General features: G+C 34.0%; 1 protein-coding gene across 1 annotated transcript in view; it reads left to right on the top strand.

The window, feature by feature from the left end:
- Positions 1-17,762, top strand: part of LOC137925224 (muscle calcium channel subunit alpha-1-like) — a 110,374-nt gene that overhangs the window by 45,506 nt on the left and 47,106 nt on the right. The window contains exons 2-11 of the mRNA XM_068768636.1: positions 5,373-5,590; positions 6,972-7,077; positions 8,056-8,195; positions 8,943-9,049; positions 9,635-9,787; positions 11,437-11,630; positions 13,027-13,130; positions 13,605-13,777; positions 14,209-14,318; positions 15,099-15,214. Coding sequence (XP_068624737.1) covers positions 5,379-5,590; positions 6,972-7,077; positions 8,056-8,195; positions 8,943-9,049; positions 9,635-9,787; positions 11,437-11,630; positions 13,027-13,130; positions 13,605-13,777; positions 14,209-14,318; positions 15,099-15,214 — 1,415 coding nt within the window. The 5' untranslated portion in view covers positions 5,373-5,378. The remainder of the gene's footprint in view (positions 1-5,372; positions 5,591-6,971; positions 7,078-8,055; positions 8,196-8,942; positions 9,050-9,634; positions 9,788-11,436; positions 11,631-13,026; positions 13,131-13,604; positions 13,778-14,208; positions 14,319-15,098; positions 15,215-17,762) is intronic.

Below are 17,762 nucleotides of genomic sequence, written 5' to 3'. Positions count from 1 at the left end.
TGAAGATTGAAATGATGAAGAACGTGAATAGTACACGAGGGCTCTTTCGCTCGTTAGTCCCAGGTCTAAGATATTCATCAACTGAACAGCTGGTAGATTCGTCGTGATTCCGTCAACTTGTCAAGCAGCTATCGAAGCTGCGCTTTAAATGCGCAACGACTCCTGATCATCCTAACATCGAGGGGGAGCGCGTTCCTGAAAAGAATAGATTGGACTGTGAAAAAGGAGTGAGTGCAGTCCTTATTTTGAGGACATCTAAGTAGACGATTGTTGGAGGAGCGAAGTGTTTTTTCGTGTGTACAGGCTATGAACTGGAATTGAGATTTTAAATAAGCAGGTGAAGTGGGAGAAAAGAGTAAAGAGAAAAGTGTAGTTAGTACACGCAAAGAACGCTGTCGAATAGGTAGACATTTTAGCTTTAGAGAACGGTAGAAAGATATATGGCTAAATTTGCAGAGTTTGAAAATAAATCGAGTGCAGTTATTCAAAAGGCAGTCTAATTATTGGATTATCTTATTAGTTATATTTGTATAAATGGTATTTATAGTTAAAAGTAATGTTATATTCACATGTAACCGGTCTTTTTTTTTTAATATACTTATTTCTCGTACATTCAATAATTTTATCTTCACCGCTTAAATGGTCAACTGGTTAAAAGCCTTCAGTATTAAGTTTACCGTTATATATAAAATAAGTGTTAATTACTTCGATATTATTTATTATAAATAAAATAAGGCTTTATTCGTAATTTAGCTTACTTAATAAAATATTTATAATACAAGTGGGAGACCGAAATTAAGGGGAAAAGTAAATTCGACATTTGAGGTTTTTCACGAGACGCCGTCTAGGCGGCACTACAAAGCCTATTTCTGCCGCCAAATAAAGATTTACTTAAATATCAAGGTTTTCGAGTAAATAGCATTTTACGTAATGAAGTCAATGGACTAATTAGTCGAACCTCACATGTTAAAATGAAACGCTCTGTAAATAAACAAAACCTACAATTCTATACATATAACGGGAGGCCAAAACGCACCAATTGAAGAATTATATTAAAGGAACGTTCATTTTGATTCTATTTACAATCATATTGTTACAAAGCACGAGTTACAGAACCATCTAAATAATAAACACGAAATCCTAAAGCTTAAAGTAATTTATAAATTTTGGTGTACGGTTCTCGAAAATTCTAAATACTATCTCGAACTTACTAGAACCTTATCCGTAGTATATATTGATATGTTCTCCATGTCGATAGTTAAGTGTTGTTTTTTGACTTATAAGATTAAGATCTACGATCAGTGATACAAATTGACTATTTGGTAAGTTATATGGGCAGTAATTTCTCGTGCGATTTGGAAGCGAAGTTTGGACTAAGTATACTTTCTGTTAAAGTAGCGTGACCATCTGGTTGAATAAAGTACTCCTTGTGTACCAGTGTACGTATTCAAGTGAATGCTTATAAATATTTCTGATAGATTACATTATCATCATTACGATAATTTTTTTAAGGACCTCATTTTTTGGGCCATTAAAAAAACGTTTTCAGTTATAATGTTTTTTTCATTTATTTTTTTATTTACCGATTTACTCTTTCTTCCTTGTCTTTCGTTCTTATTCTTTTATTTCATCCGTTATTCCTTTCGTACTCTTGTCATCGTTTCATCCAAAGTCTTTCGTCCCTCTACTCTATTCCCAAAAAGACTGCCAAGTTTGGCGATGATTGTATATAATCCGAGATATCTATATCTTTGGGAGAACCATATTTTGGTAGTGGGCCTGTATGGGTTGAAACGACGACTATACACAGATAAAGTATGTTTGAAATAAGCAACAGGCTTTCATTTTTTACCAAATTTTTGACAAATATATCAATACAGACTCATTCTCTTTTAGGATTCCTAAATAGATATATAAAGACTGATTGGTAGACTTTAATTCTGTATTTTGTCGACTACCAAAAGTCCTCTGTCCACTATATGGATCCACGTCTTACGCTGCGGTTGCTGGTCCGTGTTCATCAAAAATATGGCTCCAGCTGTCATTCGTTCTTGCGCTATGTGGCTTCTCTACTGCCATGTTAACTTTCCAAAGGCTACTTTAGAAATCCTGAGATATCCTGAGCATAGCCATTTCCATGGCTTGTTCAGCGACCGCGATCGCGCTAACGTTGCTCGTATATAAATAATTATGATAGTATCTCCTGTATCACGATACGGATGACCATATCTGATCATCTATGGTAAATTGTACTCGTGTACATTTTATTGTGACTTTGTACACGGTGTGCTATCGTTTAAGGCAATGGGAACCTATATAGTAAGCACAGTTTCATACATTTATTTATTTACTCGAGAGTAAAGTCGAGACTTTACTGAGGGGAAGGGTCCGTGAACTTAAAAACTTAAAAATAAAACTTAAAAATAAACATAATCTGGGCAGTCGCGTTCTAAGTCGTTCGCGAGTAGTAAACCGCTCTACCTGAGTAGAGCTGTGTAGTGTTGATTTTGTGTATGCGGCTTGAGACGGCGGCGTGGATCATAGGCGAGCTAAGGATGGATCCGGATCTAAACTCAGTCCGCCCACGCTGTTCGCGATTAGTGAACGGGTGTTGTGGTGGGGTGAGTAGTCATATAATTACATACAAAGAATCCATTTTTTAACTTATTTTACGTAGTATAGTTTGTGTTGATCAGATTCAATATGACAATCTAAAAATGTAGAGAATATAGAGATGCGTCGTTAAACTCCCTAGGGAGGCTTGCTGCCCTTCAATATCAGGAGCATAAAAACTTAATGTCACGCTGAGAAGTTTTTTTCAATACCCTCGTTCATACACCGTCCGGCCCCGATCTGTCGATATCCCGCTGTGCAAATCCACGCGACGGGAGCTCTTGTCTACACAGATATTTAAAAGAATTCAAGATAATATTCTTTATATATCATACTAGCTGATCCCGCAAACGTTGTTTTGCAAAAAAATTAAAGTTTTTAATTAACAAATGTAAGATAAGGGTTGATCGTAGAGAGGTGAAAATTTAGGTTTGTATGTATTTTTGTATGCTGTATCATTATAAAATGAAAACCAAAAAAATTGTCTAAAAAATTAAAAATAAAATTTAGGGGTGGACCACCCTTATCACTTAGGGATATGGAAAATAGATAGTAACCGATTCTCAGACATACTGAATAAGCATGTAAAATTTGGTTAAAATCGGTCAAGCCGTTTCAGAGGAGTTCAAGTTCGAACACCGTGACACGAGAATTTTATATATTAGATATGTCTCAACAAGTTCAACGGTCAGTTTGATTCATTTATACAAAGTCATTAGATGTAAAACCTTTAAGGGGTGAATGTATAGTTCATTACAGATCAACTAGATCCTCGTACTACCTGATCTATATACTGGCGTTGTTTTTACGTTAATTTTGGTCGATGCCACTGTCGTTTACGATGGTTACTTACGACTGATTTCTTAGGAACGTGTTTATATGTATGAATCTTTTAAAAGACAATTTCGTTCGAAATTATTGGGTACACACAATACAATTTAAACCATAATATAAATATATAATATAGATATATAAACAAACATAATATTAGTTTATAAACCATAATTTTTGACCACTGTTTATTAATGTTTTTACTTGTTCTGTCATTGTTTGACCATAAATCATTAGATGTTTTCAGTGAGATAGTTATAAGGTAGCAATTGTAACTAATTTTATATATCTATGCTTCTAGTTTGTACTTTCTTACTACTTTTTGTTACTGTTTATCTCCAATAAAGTAAATAAATGAATGTATTGTACATTTATCAGCAAAAAACAATAGAGAATCAAATAACATGAAACGTGTTACATTCATTTATTTCTTTTCTTTAATTATCAATTCGCCTATTGGAAATCGATATTGATCGAAGACTTTGTAAATATCTGTTCACTATAACCTTGTACAGACCTGGGTTATATTTCTCAGGAAAAAAGGAATCCCGAAGATTATTCCATACTTAGGTTATGCTAATCAGAAACGTATGATCTAAAGGCTTAGTAGGCCTCTAAAAGGAACCCTACCGTGTAAAGGTAGTAGTGGGCCGACATTCTATTCTTAGTAAACAGTAATTCATTTTAATATTTGATAATCGGGTTATTAAAACACATTCTTTTATCATTCACTCCTTTACAGTAATTACAATTATTTTATAATAATTGTAATTACTGTAATGGAATATGTAATGGAAATGTAATAATCTATTTTATTTCAGCCAAATTACTGTAATTAGATATATTATACGGATATACATACGTATTATCAGTATAGCGCTACGTTACGGACTAATTTTCAAGTTATTCTGACATCTTTTTTCAGTTTATCGTTCTTTTTCTGGATCTGTTGTTCTTTTTGTCGGTCTGTCGTTGTTTTTGTCGATTTGTCGTTATTTTTGTCGGTTTGTCGTTGTTTTTGTCGGTCTGTCGTTCTTTTTGTCGGATTGTCGTTGTTTTGTCGCTTTATCATTTTATTGTCAGTTTTTCGTGCTTTTTAACGCACCCATGTGCTTCAGTTCTGACATTAACATGTAGTTAACCAATATTAAACGTTGCCTATGATACTTCTATCTAGATATGATTCCCGTATTCAAATCTACACACGCCTTTACTATACTACTAACAACGTCTGCCTTCTCAACTCGCGTCACTGCCTGTACGCCTGCTCGTAAAAACCCGTACCCTGCTCTAGCTGATTGTTTATTGCGCGCATATTTCTCCGGAATTCGACGTTTTTGCTTCTCCGCGCTCGTAAACAGTTCAGGCTAACAGATAAATATCCCGGCGACGCAATGTTATTGCTCGAATGTTTACAGATTTATTACTCATTCACTACTTTTTTTTCGGGCTTATTTGTTGCAGTTCAAATTTGGAACATCTTTATTATTTTTCTTTCTTTTGTTCTTTAATGTTAGATATGATATACATGTTAAAAATAGACTCAGTGTAGATATAAAATATATAATTGTTGAAACAGGTATAATGGTTTTTTTGTTAATACAAACAATGGTCTAAGTAAATATTTTTAACAATACCTTCTCTAATCTTTCTGGAGATAAACTCTATGATAATTTTATAAATACATGTTTAGGATATTTTTTAAAGGATAATTATAATAAATGTCCTGACGCTTCTGTAACTTTCGATGAGTGAATATGATATCTTGTATAGGAATAAATTTTGTACAGCTAATTTTTTTTCATGTCATTAAAAGTTTAGGAATTCATGTGGCATTTTTTTGTAAGAAAAAATTGCGGTATTATTGCAGGCCCTAGACTCATAGACAAAAATATTGTATACTTACCATTTATATTTCTGATTTCCAGGTAAAAATGACGACCGATCCCACACAAATAACTGGAGCCACCACACCTGGGGCAGACAGTCTGGGTCCTGACACTGGGCAGGCTCTGGTGGCGCAGACTCCTAGAAAACCGGCGAGACCCAGGGGCAAACCGCAACCGGAGAAACCGAAGAGGAGTCTATTCTGTCTAGGTCTTAAGAATCCAATCAGGAAGCTATGCTATGATATAGTGGAGTGGAAGTATCCTTTGTATATTCATTCATTCATTCATTCATTTAATCATTCATTCATTTATTCATTCATTCGTTCGTTCATTCATTCATTCATTCATTTATTCATTCATTCATTCATTCATTCATTCATTCATTCATTCATTCATTCATTAATTCATTCATTCATTCATTCATTCATTAATTCATTCATTCATTCATTCATTCGTCCGTTCGTTCGTTCGTTCGTTCGTTCATTCATTCGCTCGTTCAGCCAATATCATGGGCTCATCCCACAGAGCACAAATATGACCGGTTTTGCGCAACCAGTTACGTACCTCAATGATTATGTGAATGATCCACCTAGTGGGAGAGCCGGCCCAATCATGACTATAATATAATTTAATTTTGAAATGAAAACTGTTTTTCATATATACTTAAAATGGGCATTCCAGCAAGTTTAAGTTATAATGTAGTTTCGATTCCATTAACTCTCTTTTCATGAAAGACAGCTATTTGTGACTCGTGGCTGCATAATATGAGTTCTAGAAATTCAGAGAAAAAAATAGTAAATAAAATGATTGACAATATTAATAAATTTACATAAAATAGTGGTGTATATATGGTTAGCAACAGAAATAAATAGAAGCGTATTATACCTTTCCTTAGACTCCATAATATTAGTAACTCTTTTTTGTGCAACTGTCGAAATTGGGCGAATACGGTGGTCACGGAACGTTTTAAACTCATTAGTCGTCATTAGTCGAGTTTTTGACGCTATTTTTGGCAAAAAATTAGTCATTTTGGCACCAACCGAGACTAACGTGTTTGATACAAAACATCCTTCAATATGATTTGTGCAGAGCTAAATATTGTTAAAGCAAACAGATCCTTTACAAATGTTATAGACAGTTTTAGAATAAAAATATGAAGAAAAAAATTAGGTGTCTTCCTAATGCCACGGACTTTCAAATTACAATTTCATCAACCTTTTTAATGGTAATTATATGAATAAAATATGATATTTAATTTACACCTGGTTTTTAATGGAATCAGGCGTAACCTTGCGGAAGTCCATCCTAAGCAAGAAAAGGACCAATATTTAGCCACCTCCGCAAATGCCAAACACAGAGTCTAATCGGGCACAAGGCACTAATCGGTGTGGCATGGTTCCTGGAGGTGCCCCGTGGAGGGGTGAAGCACGTGTTGAGTGATTTGGCGGTGGCGGTTGTGTGATTCGCATTGTTTGCCGCATACGCATTTATCAGCGGGCTGGCGGGCGGTACATTTTGTTGCACGACTACCACTGCATGTGCGGAGGTGGCTAAATATTGGTCCTTTTCTTGCTTACATCTGGTTTTCTGAACAGTGGCATTTCTCCTACATATTTAATTTCCTGAATAAACACACAGACCGTTTGAGTATATGATATTGACGACCATCTTCGCAAATTGTATCGCACTAGCAGTATTCACACCTTATCCGTCCGGTGATACAAATAATACTAATCAGATATTGGTAAGTGATCATCGTCATCACTTGATCTAGTAAGTCGCCCACGGCTGGACATAGGATTCTATTGATTTCCTATAAGACTGCGTGGAAGCGGTATGCATCCACCTAACCATGAACAGAAATTTGCCTACTTTTCTTTGGTTTCGAAGGAGAAATTTTCCAAATATTTAAGACGGCCTGATTCTAGAGGGAGGATTCCTACCCACTAAAATCCCCCTGGTGATCGCCCTCTGCACTATGCTGGGACTGCGGTATCTCCCGTTCAGGGATTGCCACGCGGTATTCCCTCGCGCCGGGCCATGTGTGTATGGTTCACGAAACCCCCTACGCTCACGCTACCTCCGAAACCCCCGTGGTGCTATCACGAGGGTCCGAGACTACATTGACCCATCGTCCACCTCAGAGTCACTAAATCTGGTGGAAGTTTAGGGCCCCCACCTTAAGGCTCCATTTATGCTAGAGGAACACCATTTTCTGGAGGGCAGTCGCGAAGCGTGTCTTTGCGCTGATGGTGTAGTCTCCAAGCGGAATCTGTCCTATGCGATCCCATTCGGCTGCGTCTTTCTGGATCATGAAGGTCTCACAGAAGGAGACCACGATCCTCCTTGCCCACTTGATCAAATAATAGCAATCGACATTTGGCACCTCTGGCAATTTTGATATTACCTTTCAATGTAAACGCAATTCGAATTACTAGTGTCATAATTATGAAAGGTTACACCCCTTCTTGTGACTTATTCTGGTCGTTTTCTCCCAAATTCTTACTTTCATTGACTAATAAGCAGTTGTCGGTGGTATATGACTTGTGGCTTATGTTTTTATTCTCACTTTCGTCTATCAAAAAAATTTAGTAGATCGTTTTTCCGTGATCTAGTTGTGATTGCAGTAGTGATTAATATATAAATAAATAAATAATATTTTTAATGCAAATAACACTGTTTTTTTAATATTTATCCCGTTGATGATTTCCAATGTTCCCAGGAAAAAGTGGAGTGGATATTTATGGTGATATTTACGGGTGAATGTATTATGAAAATCATAGCGTACGGGTTTCTATTTCACCCCGGAGCTTATTTGAGAAACACTTGGAACAGTTTAGATTTTACTATAGTTACTATCGGGTAAGTACTTTTACTACAACTAGTAAACTTTCAACTATAAATTATTGAAGTAATTTGATACGAGTACATTCTAGAATTACGAGAGAACCTAGGCAGGAGGTACATATGCAGTTAAATCAACTGTAAATTGTCGTTAGGAGTATGTTACCAGAAATTTGACTTGTTGTCACATTGTGTTTCTTTTTGCGACTCCTCTTGTAAATATTATGTCACAAAAGCTTGAAACCCCTTAAAAATTATAGTCACACAAAAATTATGATTGTTTAATGATTTCGTAAAATATAATGTATTGGTAAATATCTTAAATATACCCAATGTCACCTCTTGTCGCATAAACGACCAAAATCAAAAGCAAACGTATTTTATAAACGGACCCTAAGAGGTAATGGTCTATAGAATCACAAGCTAGTCTGGATGGATGTGCTAAAATACCAAAAAATAATGGAGATGGCTTCAAATTCATTTAAAAATCAGATAGTTTATTGTTTCTCTCACATAAATAGAAATTCCTATGTCACTAACTCATTTAAGTTTCGAATTTTTTTCAACGGAAAAGTCCTTTCCATAATAAGCTAACATATACATTTTAGGTGTACATTTAAACATCCGATCTTTTTTTCATAATAAAACAGACAACATCAGTGACATTAATGACATCGAAATGATACATATATCTGTCTATAAATGTATATATACTTTCGTCCATTCAAACAAACGTGTGATTAATATAGTATGTTCACTTTACAGCATAGTCAGTATGATTTTACAATATATATCTAAGGACTCGTTTGATGTGAAAGCTCTGAGAGCTTTCAGGGTTCTGCGACCACTGCGTCTGGTATCTGGAGTACCAAGTAAGTCTCTTTTATTGTCGTATTACATTGTATATGTCACATTACTGGGAGAATTGGCTTCGTTTTGTGAACATATAATACATACACATCGAGAAGCATACATACATATGTGTATATATATATATATGTTATGGCTAATAAACTTCACTTTTGTAATCATTGGTGATGATATATAACTCACTCATAAACTGAACCTATCACCAACGAACAATACTAGTCAATAAACATTACCAATGTACATCACCATATTTAGAAGACTGGTTTGAAGTGGTCGGTGTCACCAAACCGGAATCTGCCATCATAATCACATTAGCCGATAGACAATCACTTCAGGGCATAGGCTTCCCTCAAAGATTGCCATGATTACTGATCTTCTTCTCTGCATCCAGCTTCTTCACGGATGTTTGATGAGTTCCAACTAGTGAGGTGCACACCAACATCACGTCTACCGATATAAAGTTGCCATTCGAGAACTTTCCATCCAAAACAGCCTTCACTTATACTAGTTTTGTGCTTCGTCTATTGCCACTTTAAACGAGAAATTCTTTATGCTTATATTAATATTAATTTAATATTTTTTTTCAGGTTTACAAATAGTTTTAAACTCTATCCTGAAAGCGATGATTCCATTATTCCATATCGCCTTCTTGGTTCTGTTTGTGATCATCATTTACGCCATCATTGGCCTTGAACTCTTCTCTGGGGTTCTTCACGACACTTGCTTCTATAATGGAACTGGTATACCTTTTTAAAATTACTTTTTTTATTAAGTGTAACTTTATTTAGTCGTAACGTTAGATCTCGGCTAGACATACTGTTTTGAATTAATTGTTCACTTGTAACGTTTATCTTCATCAGCCATTAGATATCCATAGCTGGACAAAAGCCTTTTTCGTGAAATTCTAATAGAATATGGATACATATTCTCCTTTGTGGTGTTGTACTTTGTGTGTAAAACAATGTATTGTAGTTTTAGCAAAAGGTTTAATTTATAATTTAATAAATGTATTTTTATTTATGTATCTATTATCTATGTATAATTCACGAGCACAGAGTTATGTGAAGATTACTTTCTGTTTTAAATGGACCCTCTTTTGGGAAACCTCTTATTCGTTTACCTTAATCTACGACAGGGGTTTGGCTTACGAAATATTTTTTTCAGAATTTTGTTCTCCGTTTATCTTCTTCTATTCTATGCATAATCTCGCATTACTTCTTCTTACTTCTTAATATCTTTCACTTTATAACTTTTATTTACATTTCAGATATTTTAACTTTTATTATTTTTATTATTAAATATGTTTGTCTCAGCTGTTAAAATTTGTTTTATTGTTATTATATCACAGCTGTTTCTCACTATTAACAGATCTAAGGTTTTGTTCATAGCTATGAATTAATGACCTTCTCGTCGTATTATAACAATCTATGGTGGTATCCTGCATCCCCTATCAGGGAGGTGATGCTGCCATTCTCTACCTTCCTTCTTAGCTCGATCTCTATATCTGTTGAGATGGCTCCGAATAAGGGATAGAAGGCAATTATGTGCTCCATGGTCTGGCCTTTCACTAGATCACAAATCAATGTTTACGTTATGTACACTGTTGTTTTAACTTTTTATTCTTTATATATTTGATACTTCTAATAAATTTAAGTGTTATTACGTAGGTAAGGTAGAATAACTATTATGTTTATTAATTCTCATTAACCAGTGAAAAACACAAACACACACATATATATAGTTAAGTGGAAATCTTTATGTATGAAAATTTTGGTCAATAAATATATCAGTAGACAAAATGTTTAAATATGCCGAGATCTATCGTGAACAATATATAACAAATGTATTTAAACAAGTCTTGTATCTACATAAGATTGTGTGTAAAAAATGTAGTTGATATATTTTATGTTTTTAAAAGCGTAAAGAGCTGAAAACATACTCAGGCATGTCTAATTTGGGCTTATGTTCTATAGATAACATAATTTTTGTTTTCCACAAAAATACAAATTGTTTGATAATGATACGCAATGCTCTAACATAGAAATATATATGAAGATATCTTACTATATATTTAAATACATCAATGCCTTTCTTAATATATCCTTTTATACTGCATTTTGCTTATAAATATTTATAAAAAATAAATACATATTTACATGACAATAGTGTCATTTGAAAGCTATGTTTTTAAACTTTAAAAATACATATTTTTATTACAAAAGTAGATCATCGCTTTAAAATGCAGCCTTTATGAATTCAAGTGCGGTAGTGAATCGGTTTATTTGCACGGGAGTGTAGTAGATGAAGCTTAAAAATTACTTGCAAGAAACATATTGCGACAATTTTAATAAAATGTCATTTAATTGTATTTAATATAAAACAATTCCAGAGGAGCAGGTTGAAGACCCATCTGCGTGTAGTAGAGATCCAGATGTAGGCTTCCAGTGCGACGAGGGTCAAATCTGCAAGGACTATTGGGAAGGTCCAAACTACGGGATTACCAACTTTGATAATATCGGATACTCCATGCTGACTGTGTTCCAATGCATTACTCTTGAAGGATGGACTGATATTATGTATGCGGTAAGCAGTTTCATGTAATTACTATTGTTGGGTACATACCTCTACATACCCCGTACAATACCCGGTGATATATATCACACATCGATCTTTGGAAAGAGACAATCGGCTAATTTTGGCTTCGTAGAGCGTTATCTCTGTCGCACGTCTGACAAAACGTCATATAGGTAGTGTGGGACAGAGATAATGTAGACGAAGCCGAAATTAGCCGATTGTCTCTACGACGTGCAATATTTATCGCCGGGTACTGTAATTGGTTATACATGAAATATATTTATATATATATATATATATATATTGTGAACATATAATACTGTGATCAAAAAGTTAAGTGAAAAATGTAATTTATTCTTGCAAATCAATTTCATACTTTTCAAAGAAATCTCCGACCAAGAAATCGCATTTTTACCAAAAAAAAATTCAGTTCTCTAGAAAGTCGGGATAGTTTTTTTCCAGTACAGCCTTCAAGACCTCCTTAATTCAATTTTTATCTCCTCAATCACGTTAAAACTGCATCCCAGAATTGGCTTTTGAATTCGCTGAATATCCCAGAAGTCGTACGTAGCCAAATCAGGCGGTTACAGTGGTTGCGGAACGATGTTAGTGGAATTTTTGAAGCCTTTATGTTAATTATGCAAACAGTTCTACCAACCTAGGACAAAAAAATTACCATTGTTCCTAATGCTCGGGAGTTTAAACGACAATTTCATTTTACATTTTTATCACAGTTGTATATATATTGCTGCGCATAGACTTAAACATGCGAAGTTGAAATAGAATTGTCAAATGCGCAACGTTTTATTTATTTATATTTTATTATACAGCGTGTTTGATTATTAGCGTAAAAGTTATAAAGGAATGAATGCATAGTTTGATTGTCAGCAAAAAGCTTTTAAGCTTATTTCCAATCCATTGTACCTAAGAAAGAAACTACTTCTGCTATGCAGCAGTAGTCATGCAATGAAGTGCACCGCCCGCCCGCTGATAAATGCGCGTGCGGTAAACAATGCGAAACACAACTACCACCGGTAATCTACTCTAGACTCGTTTCACCCTTCTACGAGGCATCCTCAGGAGATGCTTCATACCGGAAGTTAGTTCCTTTCTTAGTTAAAGTGTATAAAGGTATTAGTTTATATTTTATATTGTAATGCTACAGGCCCCGTATTTTTGTAATGCTAGAAGTTATCACACTGTTTCTTATTCTATCGTTACGCTGTTTATTTTTTATAAAACCGTTTATTTTTTAATATAACATACCATGTATTAATTTATAGCAAATAAGCAGTACATTTATTCCTTTAACTAATTGCCATGTATTAATTACATTTTAACTTTGATATTGCTATTACAGTATCACCAATTTATGACTAGTTTTTTTTTCTTTTTTTTTTTATAGATATCTGATGTCAAAGGCAACACCTGGGTATGGATTTATTTCGTCACCATGGTTATATTTGGAAACTTTTTCGTGATGAATCTCATTCTTGGTGTACTGTCAGGGTATGTTACCTTTGTTTACTGTATTAATTGGTTTTGTGATAGTAGTGTTGGAGTTATTTATGTAAAATAAGAAACAATCTCTATTTCAAAGAGATTTTAATATACTGACTCATCACGATATTTGTGCAATTAAAAGGCTTACATAATTGAAATTTAGTAGAAATATTTATCGTTTCGAATAGATATCAGCTAATTATTTACGAAATTCGAACCGTTAGGTTGAAACGGGCTTATTAACAAAACATATTTTTACACTATAGATAAAGGTATAAAACGCATTGCAAGCTTGCGACAGATATATATGTTAATATGTAAAAAAAAAAGGTTTGTCTATTGCCTTTTCAATGTGATCACATTAATCTTATCAGATTTAAATAATCAAAAATTGATATTAAATTTACTTATCGATTTAAAACTCAAAACGAGTATCTATGGTTAGACTGATAGTAATGTACTTATTATTTTGTTTTCCAGAGAGTTCTCGAAAGAGAGAGAGAAGGCGAAGAGTCGCGGCGATTTCCAGAAGTCTAGAGAGAGACAGCAGTTTGAAGAGGATCTCAAAGGTTACCTGAATTGGATTACGGTGGCGGAGGAGTTGGACCTTGAAAACGACCAGGGTCAGAAAGACGAAGACAGGGATTCACCAGGTTTGTAAATATACACCTATTATTTCATTTGTTTAAAGAAATTGTATATCAAGGCGTCTTTAGCCAATAAATACACTCGGAATTTTGTTATAAGATAGAATAAGAGAGAAAAAGATTCGTAAACAAAATATAGGGACAACATTATGTTATCGGCAGCAGCGCAACGAAAAGGGGGAATTCCACAGAAATATTTATTTTAGAGAATTAAAAATTAAAAAAAGAAAATTGTAAAAGTAGAGAAAAAAGCGAAGTATAGAAAAAATATGCCGCGAGAGTGAAAGACAATGTGAAGAAAGAAAGAGAAAGAAATTCCCAAAAATAAGACAGGTGAATCGAAAAAAGATCTATATATGTCACTCGGGTTTTTATATGTATAGTACACAATTTTTTGTCCCATAGTAAATAATTTTAATTTGTACTATGTTACACAGGAAAGAAAGAGAGAAAGAATAACGAGGTGTCCCAGAACAACGCCAATACGAACGGAGAACCTGCACAGAGTACGACGACCTGTAAAATTTACTGCAAGAGGTTCGACAAGGTGATATGTCCTTTTTATATCAAACAAATACTAGTAAAACTTAAACCTTGAATCATACGGTTTACAACGAATATTTTTTTGACACGTAAAAACACACATAGGTATATTTTAATCACTGTATTAAAACAATCAGTAATATAAACATACATTTATATTATATAACACTGTATTCTATGTATATATGTTAGTAATAATTGTCCCCTGTCTGCGTCACGTGACACGCGCTGTATATTAATAATGTAATATCAATAAAATAACCCATCTAGAAGTATTAGTTCAGAAAAGATGCATTTCGGGGAACGTATTTTTAACTCCACTTGTGGGAAAAATTTCATAAAAACCGTTCTTAGCGGATCTCTACTAAGTAAAGTAAATATTCTTACCAAAACCCAAATCTTTAAATCTTATATTTCTAGAGATATCGTGATGATTAATTTATTTTATATTTAAGATGGCGCAAAAATAATATCATTACCTGAACGTGACTTAATTTTTACAAAAGGTCCCAAACGTAACCGTGCTTTGATAATTATCATGTAGGTATATAGAAAATTGGTTTCCAATAAGCAATGAAGTATATTGTTGTATAGAGACATTTAATGCCATTTGTAAAAATTATGGATCGTTCAAATTATGACATTACTTTTGCACCACCTATTATATATGACTGTGTATGTTCACATTTTTCACTTCACCGATCTTTTATCTAAGAATCCTTAGGTTTCGTGTAGATTGTAAATAAACCATTTCATATAATAAATACCTCATTGAACATTCCAGGTCAATCGTCGCATGCGCAGGGCATGCAGGAAGGCTGTCAAATCGCAGGCATTCTACTGGGCCATCATCGTACTTGTGTTCCTCAATACATTGGTGTTGGCATCTGAACATTACAAGTAACAACACCCTGTTTTTACAACTTATGATTGAATAAGTTTTTATTAAGAACTTTAAAGTGTAGATCGGAAAATAAAATAAGATTGTATTGTTGCATTCACATTATATTGCTTGCAACTACGCTACTACTAGCAGAAGTAGACTAATATGAAACGAAACCACTGTGGTATCAACAAAAGACGAAATCAAAAAAACGATGTTAAGTTTGCATAATATTATGGAAGGAACTTCGCTGGAAGGCTTTTGATGCAGACCGCTTCGGATGTGTGATCTAACAGGAGGGCGATGTCCAGCTGTGGGCATCCTTAGTCTAAAATAATCTATTTATTTAATTACTTTATTTCACAGAAAGCTTACAGACTAATAACAAAGTTTTAAGATACGACAATTGCAAGTGACAATTGCTAATTACAAGCTTCCACTTATATGGTATCATTAGTGTTTATATTGATTGCTGCTAAATATAAAAAAAAAACAGAACGAAACGAATAAAATGAACCATGCCAAGCTGTGCTATATTTAATGGAATCAGGCGTTACCTTTTTTCGCGGAAGTCCATCCTAAGTAAGAAAAGGACCAATATTTAGCCACTTCCGCATATGCAGTGGTAGTCATGCAATGAAATGCACCGCCCGCAGAGTTTGGCACTAACATTGTGTTTGGCACTAATCGGTGTAACATAACTCCTGAAGATGCCCCGTGGAGGGGTGAAACACGTGTTGAGTAATTTGGTGGTGGCGATTGTGTGATTCGCATCGTTTGCCGCATACGCATTTATCAGCGGGCTGGCGGGCGGTGCATTTCATTGCACGACTACCACTGCATGTGCGGAAGTGGCTAAATATTGGTCCTTTTCTTACTGTGCTATATTGTCGCATTTATTGCCTATCTTCCATCATCACCAAAATATTCCCTACTTAGTGTATTTCTAATTTGACGTGCGCTGGTGTTAAATAGATCAATATTCAAGTGTAATGGTAAAGTGTTGCGCCTGTATTTTGTAGATGCAGTTGGTGCGTGTAGTATTGGTCTTTTTCTTAGGTTATTTTGATTAGTTCGCAAGGTATTTTGAAAATTAAATCGGGACAGTCAATAGAGCCGTTTACGATGTTTGCTAGAAAATAAATATCACTAATATTACGTCTTGTTTCCAATGGAAAAAAATGGTATCGCTTACAACGTTGATCGTAATAAATTGAAAATTGTTTTGCTTTAAAATCCAAGTCAAAAATCCAAAATGAACATGAAAGATATTAGAAGGTTTTCCATTACAAACTTCAAGTACTAGGTAGATAAGACAATATAAAAATAAACACAGTAATTAGTTAACATACTGCTAAAAAAAACCTTGTAAGGTTTGCAAAGTTGCTGGATGGAGATAAGACAATATAAAAAAGTAAAAAAAAACACACTAATTAGTTAACATATTGCTAAATAAGAACCTTGTAAGGTTGCAAAGTCACTGGATGGAGGCTGCTTTACAGCCAGTGATAATGAAATTAAGATAAATGTCGTGAAAATAGAATGATTTCGGTGTTTGCAAGAAAGGTTTTTCTTTAATTATTATAGTTTATGTAATACACACTGTAAATATTTAAAGGGTTGATTCACACTAAATTGATCTTTGTTTATCGTAAGGCATTTTTTAGAAAATTTTCGTTCAGAAATGTATGGTCAATAAAAATATTTATTTATTTATATACACACACAGTAGAATATAGACACGGTTTAGTTTTTTTTAATGACTATGGGTAATAAATATTGAATGTATCCATATCTATACGCAACATCATATAGGAAAACGCAAAGAATTATTTGATTATGCAAACATGTACTATTTTTTATATTTTATTTATATTTGTTTTTATTATTGGAATGACCATAAGATGTTAGCATTAGAAAGAGCCTTCGTGCTTTGGTACCTTGGAGGCGTAAGGCTAAGCGCTCTCAACGCCCCGCCACTTGGACCTTGCAAGTGCCATTTGGGTAGCAGAGCAAGTAAAAAAATTAAAGCAATGTAAGTTTTACAACAGCGGCCCGAGTCAATGCTTCCGTGAAGTTCAGTCGAAGGGAACTAGGAACTTCCATCTCACTCACTCTCTATATATCTAATTCAAATGAAAATATTTATGTTGAAATAGACATTTACACGCACTCTTGAATCGTTAATATAAAGATTATATGTAGTTACTTCCTGCTATCCACAACTATAACACATTGGAAAGCAGAGTTAAAAATAAGATATATTTAACCCTTAATAGCCTGATTTATGAAAGTGATTTTTTTTAATATTACTGTGTTTGCTTGAGGGTCTAGATGAAGGGAAAAATAGATTTATTTTAATTTCGTTAGAAAGAATATTATACAACAGTAAAATTTGTACAGCCAACCTGTATAAAAAATATATAGTAATGTGAACATTCGGTTTAAAAGATTAGTATCAAAATTGAAACTCTAGGCTATTAAGGGTTAAAAAATGTTGACAATAACTGATGTGTTAAAAGTTCCAATGTTGATTAAAATAATTTTATTTTTGATAAGTAGTAA

Source organism: Battus philenor, unplaced genomic scaffold (genome assembly GCF_028537555.1).
Source record: "Battus philenor isolate CCGP_79_NKW_IND1 unplaced genomic scaffold, ilBatPhil1.0.hap1 SCAF_26, whole genome shotgun sequence".
In the NCBI taxonomy this organism is placed as follows: Eukaryota; Metazoa; Arthropoda; class Insecta; order Lepidoptera; family Papilionidae; genus Battus; species Battus philenor.
The sequence above is the reverse complement of the archived record's forward strand: the minus strand, read 5'-3'. Positions and strand labels throughout refer to the sequence as shown.